Raw genomic sequence first — 8856 nt, forward strand, 5'->3', positions numbered from 1 at the left:
GGGGGGGGATGGTTAGTGTTACAGACACTGTCACTTTAAGGGGGGGGGATGGTTAGTGTTACAGACACTGTCACTTTAAGGGGGGGGGATGGTTAGTGTTACAGACACTGTCACTTTAAGGGGAGCCTGTGTTAGGTTGTTACTGTGACAGCCAGCTGGGGAATCCGGAAGTGTGTGTGTCAGGGACTGTGTTCTCAGCCGGGAGCCGGGATCCGGGATCCCGGAGCCGGGAGCTGTCCCCACCCCACCCCCCCAACTCCCGGACGCTGTTATGCTGCGGCCGCTGCTGCTGTGTGCGGTATGCGGCTCGGTGTCCGTGCTGCTCCCCGCCGATGTCTGGCGCTTGTGGAGCCGCTGGTTTACGGACTGGCTCGGGACCGCGGCGGGACCTGCGTCCATCCGCCTCTTCACTAAATCCGAACTGAGCCGCTACACCGGAGAGAAGGGCAGCCCCGGGCTATACCTGGCGATCCTGGGGCAAGTGTTCGATGTGAAGAAAGGGAAAAAACATTATGGTCCGGGAGGTTCCTACAGTTTCTTTTCAGGTAGAGTATGAACACAGGATCCGCACAGCCAAAGCTGCATAGCAACATCCCACACTGTTCCCTGTGCTGGGCACCAGCAATGTCTACACTATTACCATGGAAGAACACTCACCATGGACACAGATCGTGAGTGTACCAACTGGTTCCAGTGCCCTGTGCTTAAAGACCATTCCCCTTCACAGGTAATGTTTCAATGTGCCCCTTTCTAACCAAGTGCTTCACAAAGCTGGGCTGGTGAACTGACCCGTTGGAGGTCCAGGGCAGCAATGGCTCCAACTCCATGCACCCCACCCCTTCATTCTTTGGGAGGTGGCTTGCAATCGGTTTCGAGCTCTGGATTGGGTTTATCGTGGGCCAAAGTTTGGGAAATGCTGCGGTGTTAGACTGGTCTCTGCTGCCTTCGTAACCAAAGGGTGCGTGGACCCTTTGGTCATCAGGGATCAATTAACCCTGTGGGTTAGTTTATTTAAAACAGTAAAACACATTCCAAGCAACAAAGCAGACATGGTGACTCGTTTCTATGCACATCACAACCAGACTGACTGACTGTTAGTTGGAGTCACAACATTGTATGTACACAGTCCCTTAAAGACAAGGTACACATACAACAGATATGGCTCTCAAGCAGCTGTCAGGAAGCTTGATGGCGTCTTTGGTCTGCCCTCTAACTTCCAAATTCCCAAAGTTATACTTTCACCAGTGTAACCTCATTCAACCTTCCTCCAAAATGTTGAATCTCAACCTTGCAAGAAAGACTTGCATTTATAGAGCACTTTTTCTTGGCCTTTAGGAGCACAAAGATCATTACAACCAATGAATGTTTAGAAACTTCTCCCCCACCAATGCACTAACCATTGTCTCAGTTCACAACCCAACAACCGCCACTTACATAGCACCTTTTCGTACAGTGCAACATCCTGAGGCATCAAACAAATTTGAGACTTGGCAATATATAAGGAGTTATTCTGGCTTGGTAAAAGAGATTTTGAGGAATACCTTTCAGGTGGATGACAGGGAGGTTTACAGGAGGAATTCCAGAGCTTCAGATTCAGTCAGCAGTGGGACAGCAATTAAACTTTGGAGTGTGTAAGGGGCCTGAATTAGAGAATTTTTACTCGGAGAGTGGTTTGTGAATGGAATGAACTGCCAGAGGAAGTGGTGGATGCAGGTACAATTATAATGTTTAAAATATATTTGGATAAGCACATGAATAGGAAAGGTTTGAAGGAATATGGGCCAAATGCAAGCAGATTGGACAAGTTTGGTTTTGGAACATAGTCAGTGTGGACTCATTGGACTGATGGGCCTGTTTCCGTGCTCTATAACTCTACACAATCCAACAATGTGCAGGTGAAGTGGGCTGGCCATAGTACAAATTGCTCCATAGAGTCCAGGGATGTGTTCCAGTGTATGTGCAGACACCGACAGCAAGATTTGTGTCTCAATGTGCAGGGAGCAGTATTGGCTTAGAGCACGAATAAAGTGAAAATGTCCTCAGCAATTGCCCATATAAACCCCCTGTAAGGTCAGCCCTGGTCACTCACCCACCCCCTGAAAAGTCTGTATGCTGTACAGTACTCTGGATTGAGAACCACTGGCAATTGTGCAGGAGTGGGAAACACCATCAATTGCACCAATGACCCTCCTGATCCCTAAGTAGTTCTTTCATTCCTTACATTCCCATTGTCTATCGCATGATGGATGAGATTAGAACTGAGACAAGTGCAGTCCTCCCAGCTGGATAATAGAAGGCTGAGGTTGGTGGAGGATGGTGTGATTGATGGTGCTAAGGCTGACGAAGGCTAGCATATTGTGGTCTCTATCAAATTGGGTGTTTTTATGACTTTGGTAAGCAGCATCTCAATACTGTGTAGCAGGGGTAAAAACCTGATTGACTGGAGGGTTTCGAACATGGAGTTCTGGGAAAGTTGGTCACAGATTAAAAAACATTGCAAGGCAGCATTCTGACACCGCAGTTTTTGTTTAGCTGTATAAAGGAGCTTACTAGATCAGCGAATCTAAACCTATTTAATTAAAATTTAAAGTTTAATCTGAAGAGTTGTACCGGACCTGAAGCATTAACTCTATTTCTGTCTCTACAGATGCTGCTACACCTGAGTTTCTCCAGCAAATTCTTGAGTTCAGATTTCCAGCATCTGCAGGATTTTGAATTTATTATAATAAAATGTTAACCCTTCAATGTATCAGTTTGTTGGGCACCCATTATGCGTTTCTCTATTATTTCCAATAACTGACTCACCTCCAGTTCTCTTCCCTGTTTAGCTTTCATACTGTTCACTGTCATACCTGCCCTTGTTTTAATTGTGCATTTACTACAGCCTGTTATCACAGCCCTGGTTCTTGGCTCAGCTCCCGTCTCCAGTGACAACCCACTCCCCAGGGATTCCAGAAGAACTCTTTTTCCATCTCCCAGTCAGGATCACTGACCTCTCTGACAACAGCAGCGTGTTTGAGTGCTGTGTTCTGGGCACAGCCCATGGGTAGGAGGATATCTGTGCAGTGTGTGTCTGGTGAGGGAGAATATGGTCCCCGCTGTGTGCTAAGGATCTTCAGCCTCTGCTTAAGTAGAGAGTCTAAAAGACCCCGGCAACCATGTGATTTAGATTATAAGATTCCTTTTGGTTCTGTTGAAATTAGACTTCCTTGGGAGAGATGGTGGTGGAGGGGTGATGTCACTGCTACTTCAGAAACCCAGGCTTATGTGCTGGAGATGTTGGTTTCAATCCAATCCTGGAAGCTGGTGGAATTTAAATTCCACTAACTTAAAAGTAAAATGTAAGTGAAAACTGGACATCTGCAGTGACCATAGCAACTGTCAGTTTGTGGGGGTTGAGGGCTGTTTCTTCACTAATTTATTTCTTCATGCTTTCAGCAAAGTGTTTTTTCTGTCAAGACACCTCCTCACCCAGAGCCTCCAAACTCTGTCTCTCTCTGTCTGTGTGTGTCTCTCTCTCTCTCTGTCTCTCCCCCAACCCTGGGATTAAAATCCAAACTTCAGGCCCCTTTTCAGGCAGGACATTGGAGCTGGGAACTGTTCAGACTCTGTGCAGCTAACCCAGCAGTGAAAATTCAGACCAGGAGGTCAGAATGGAGTAGAGGAGCAGAGAGAACTGAGGTACAGATACTCAAACCGTTAACAGTGCTGACATCAATTAAAAAGGACACAGAAAACGGAAGGGGAAAAAAATTACTTTCTAGAGGGATAGAATTGAAAAAAAGTTATGCTAAACTAGTTAGACCCCAGACAGAGTACTGTGAACTGTTCCAAAGGATGCCATAATGTGAATGGAACCAGAACTGGGAGGCTGTCCTCTCTGGAAAGATTGTACAAACTCGGGCTCTTTCTTTCCTTCCCCTTCACACTTATCGAGGCTATATTTGAGTCAAAAGACTTGAGCACAGAATTGGAGACAGGAGAAGAACTTAAAAGCTGCTAAGGCACTATTTTTAAAAGCAGAAAAATTCTTCTGAGCTAATATTTTGCACTTAATCCACAAAAACATCGCCTTGGTTTATTATAATGTTGTTCATGGGAGCTTACTCCATATAGCTGCATATTTCTCTAAATTACAAAAGTGTCCGCACTTCAAAAATCTTTAATAGCTGCCAATCATTTGACATCCCAGGGGTGTTGGAGGTTGAGTGACAACCTTCTAGAAGTCTATAAAATAATGAGGGGTATAGATAGAGTTAATGGTAGGTGTCTTTTCCCTAGGGTGGGGCAATTTCAAGACTAAAGGGGCATATTTTTAAAGTGAGCGGAGAGAGATTTGAAGAGTTAGTGTAGAATTATAGAGGGGCAATTTTTTTTTTTTTAGAGAGTGGTTCATGTGTGGAATGAACCTCCTGAGGAAGTGGTAGATATGGGTAAAGTTACAACGTTTGAAAGACATTTGGATAAGTACATGATTCAAAAAGGTTTGGAGGGATATGGGCCTAACGCAGGCAGGTGGGACTAATTTAGTCTGGGGTTATGTTCAGCATAGTCTGGTTGTACCAAAGGTTCCATTTCTGTGCTGTATGATTGTATGAAAGGCACAAGTTCAATGAATATCTTGCTATAGTTCTTCCTTTGGCTGTTCTGTCACCTCCCCTATCTCCTCTGCTAATGTCTGCTTTCAGCTTTGCAAATTGTTTTGGGACATTACATTTCCAAAATGCTTTTTTCTTGTGGTAAATAAATAATTGAGATCCTAATATTCTGAATGGACTGGAAAACTCATTCCCAGAGTTCAGATCATTATGAAGTTTTCATCACATTCTCTGTACAGTTTTGTTCTGGGATTGTATTAGCAATTTGGTTACCAAATTGTTATTCGTATCAGATCTGCTGAGTTTCTCCAGCAATTTCTGTTTTTGTTTCCAATCCCCAGTATTCCCAGTTCTTTGTTTTGTTTTTATTTATGTTATGTGTGTCTGTGGCTTCCAATTGTTTAACATCTGAAAAGTTAGCTGCAAGGCAACAAGGATTTCAGGGACACAATTTCTTAACTCAAGTTGTATCTGAATGGTTCTTGATGGACCTGCATATTCTGCTGTCTATACATGTATGGACCCAGTTGTTCTATGTTGCTGCAGTGGATCAGTATGCAGAGCCTCTGCCCTCAGATGTGAACTTATTTTATTGTCAAATGCAGGTCGAGATGCGTGTCGAGCATTTGTGAGTGGAGATTTCACTGAGAATGGTCTTGTGGATGATGTTTCTGGGCTCTCGCCCTCTCAAATACTTTCTCTCCATGAATGGCTTGATTTCTACAAGAAAGAATACATTTTTAAGGGTAAGAGTCTCATTTGGAAAAAGAAGGCACCTTAGGTGAAAATGCAACCCCTAAACCTGATCCGAAATCATGTGAAAATAGCAGTGAGGAAGGTCCTCAAAGCCCAGGTCTCCTGATCCCCTGCCATCTCCAACTTCTTTTGGGAGTAATTCCACTGGAGATGCTCATCCAAGTTCCGGTTTATTCCCCTCTCTCTGGCTAGTTGCACAAAACCTGCAGGGGGGAGGAGCTGTGTTGAATTACAGCCTCACCCATTGCAGGCCATTACAATGTAGTCTTCCTGAGGAGATCTCATGTGGAACCTCCCAGTTCTGCCTAGCCTCTGGATAAAGAGGATACACAACAGGTGAAATAATGATCTGGCCTTTCCAAATGCCGGATAGTCATTTCTGCAGTGTAGGAGGGAGCATCTGTAATGAAACCCCATGGAATCCCTGACAGATTCCAAGGGAATTGTCTGGAATTGAAGATTCCGCTGATCCATTCCTCCATGTTTGGTAAGTCTCTGAATGTATCCATTAAAGTCTGAGAATTTGCAGGGTTCCACTGCAGTTCATATTTTTTTTTTACCCAGGAAAAGTTTAGAAGATTGAAAACCCAGTTTAACTCCTGGCTAACTATAATCTTGCCCCCATCTCAGCATCCACCAGCCCTGCCCACGCTGACTACACTTTCCCAGACCCCTTACACCTCGTTGCAGGACCCAACATACAGTCCCTGCCACCCACCCTATCCCTGCCAACTTTAATCTACCCTCAACACTCCATCACTTACCTGATGCCCTAGCCATCTGACACTGTAATGTGACATTTCCCTTGTATACTTCCTCTTTCACAGGATCTGTTAAAGTGCCTCACTCTGCTGCTCGTTACTGATTCTTTTTATTCAGTCATGGGACGTGGGCATCACTGGGAGCATTTACTGCCCGTCCCTAGTTGCCCTTGAGAAGGTGGTGGTGAGCTGCTACAGCCCACGTGCTCTGGGTTGACCCACAATGCCCTTAGGGAGAAAATTCCCCAGGATTTTGACCCAGCGACACTGAAGGAACGGCGATATATTTCCAAGTCAGGGATGGTGAGCAGCTTGGAGGGGAACTTGAAGGGGGTGGTGTTCCCATGTATTGACTGCCTTTGTCCTTCCAGATGAAAGTGGTCGTGGGTTTGGAAGGTGCTGTCTAAGGATCTTTGGTGAACTTCCGCACTGCATTTTGTGGATAGTACACACTGCTGCATGTTTGTTGTTGGGGTACCTATCAAGAGGGCTGCTTTGTCCTGGATGGTGTCAAGCTTCAAGCTGTGGCTGCACTCATCCAGGCAAGTGGGGAATATTCCATCACACTCCTGACTTGTGCCTTATAGATGGTGGACAGGCTTTGGGGAGTCAGGGGGTGAGTTACTCGCTGCAGTATTCTTAGCCTCTAACCTGCTCTTGTAGCCACTGTGTTTAGGTGGTGGGTCCAGATGGGTTTCTGATCAATGGTAACCTCCAGGATATTGATAGTGAATGTCAAAAGGCAGTGGTTAGATTGTCTCTTATTGGACATAGTCCAATTGCCTGGCAATTGTGTGGTACAAATGTTATTTGCTACTTGTTAGTTCAAGCCTGGATATTGCCCAGATCTTGCTGCATTCGAACTGCTTCACTATCTAAGGAGTCATGAATGGTGCTGAATATTGTGTAATCATTGGCAAACAACCCCACTTCTGACCTTTATGATGGAGGGAAGGTCATTGATGAAGCAGCTGAAGATGGTTGGGCCGAGGGCACTACCCTGAGGAACTCCCGCAGAGATGTCCTGGAGCTGAGACGACTGGCCTCCAATAACCACAACCATCTTCCTATGTGTCAGGTATGACTCCAACTAGTGGAGAGTTTGCCCCCAGTTCCAGTTTTGTTAGGTCTCCTTGATGCCACATCCAGTCGAATGCAGCCTTGAAATCAAGGGCTGTCACTCTGATCTCACCTCTGGAATTCAGCTCTTTTGTCCATGTTTGAACCAAGGCTGTAATGAGGTCAGGAGCTGAGTGGCCCTGGCGGGACCCAAACTGGGCATCACTGAGCAGGTTATTACTGAGCAGATGCTGCTTGATAGCACTGTTGATGGGACCGTCCATCACTTTACTGATGGTTGAGAGTAGACTGATGGGGTGGTAATTGGCCAGGTTGGATTTGTCCTGCTTATTATAAATAGGACATACCTGGACAATTTTCAACATTGCTGGGTAGATGCCAGTGTTGTAGCTTGGCTACAGGAGTGGCAAGTTCTGGAGCACAAGTCTTCAGTGCTGTTGCCGGAACGTTATCAGGGCCTGTAGCCTTTGCAGTATCCAGTGTCTCCAACCATTTCTTGATATCACATGGAGTGAATCGAATTGGCTGAAGACTGGTATCTGTAATGCTGGGGACCACTGGAGGATGCCGAGGTGGATCATTCTGGTGACTTCCCCTGGACTTCTGGCTGAAGATTGCTGCGAATGCTTGAGCCTTATCTTTTGCACTGATGTGCTAGGCTCTTCCAGCATTGAGGATGGGGATATTTGTGGACCCTCCTCCTCCAGTGAGTTGTTTAATTGTCCACCACCATTTACAACTGGATGTGGCAGGACAGTAGACCTTAGATCTGATCCATTAATTGTGTGATCACTTAGCTCTGTCTATCACTTGCTGCTTTTGCTGTTTGGTGTGCAAGTAGTCCTGTTTGGTGGCTTCACCAGGTTGATACCTCATCTTCAGATATGCCTGGTGCTGCTCCTGGCATGCCCTCCTGCACTGTCCGTTGAACCAGGGTTGATCCCCTGGCTTGATGGTAATGGTTGAGTGGGAGATAAGGCCAGGCCATGAGGTTACAGATTCTGCTGCTGTTGATGGCCCACAGCGCCTCATGGATGCCCAGTCTTGAGTTGTTAGATCTGTTCAAAGTCTGTCCCATTTAGCACAGTGGTAGTGACACACAACACGATGGAGGTTGTTCTCAATGTGAAGGCGGGACTTTGTCTCCACCAGGACTGTCTGGTGGTTACTCTTACCGATACTGTCATGGACAGATGCATCTGTAGCTGGCAGATTGGAAAGGATGAGATCAAGTATGTTTTTCCCTGATTGACCCTTTAGGACCCAACCAGCTCAATCAGTAATGCTGCTGCTGAGCCACTCTTGGTGGTGGACATTGAAATCCCCCACCCAAAGTACATTTTGTACCTTTTGCCACCCTGAGTGCTTCCTCCAAGTGTTGTTCAACATGGGACAGTATTGATTCGTCAGACAAGGGATATCGGTACATGGTAATCAGCAGGAGGTTTCCTTGCCCATGTTTAACCTGAAGCCATGAGACTTCATGGGGTCTGGAGTCAATGCTAAGGACTCCCAGAGCAACTCCCTCCTGACTGTATCCCACTGTGCCGCCCCCTCTGCTGAGTCTGTCCTGCTGTTGGGACAGGACAGGGATGGTGATGGTGGTGCCTGGGACATTGTCTGTAATGTATGAATCAGGCTGTTGCTTGACTAGTCTGTAA

General features: G+C 46.1%; 1 protein-coding gene across 1 annotated transcript; it reads left to right on the top strand.

Moving 5' to 3' along the window:
• Positions 1–95: 95 nt before the first annotated feature.
• On the top strand, positions 96–6971 carry LOC109918241 (neuferricin-like; the record flags this gene model as incomplete). Its single annotated transcript, XM_048594161.1, has 3 exons — positions 96–545; positions 5204–5344; positions 6940–6971. Coding segments are annotated over exons 1-3 (447 nt in total), but the record flags the coding sequence as incomplete, so codon positions are not given.
• Positions 6972–8856: the final 1885 nt, after the last annotated feature.

This window comes from Rhincodon typus, unplaced genomic scaffold, assembly GCF_021869965.1.
Source record: "Rhincodon typus isolate 14 unplaced genomic scaffold, sRhiTyp1.1 hic_rhity00006522, whole genome shotgun sequence".
NCBI classification, from domain to species: Eukaryota; Metazoa; Chordata; class Chondrichthyes; order Orectolobiformes; family Rhincodontidae; genus Rhincodon; species Rhincodon typus.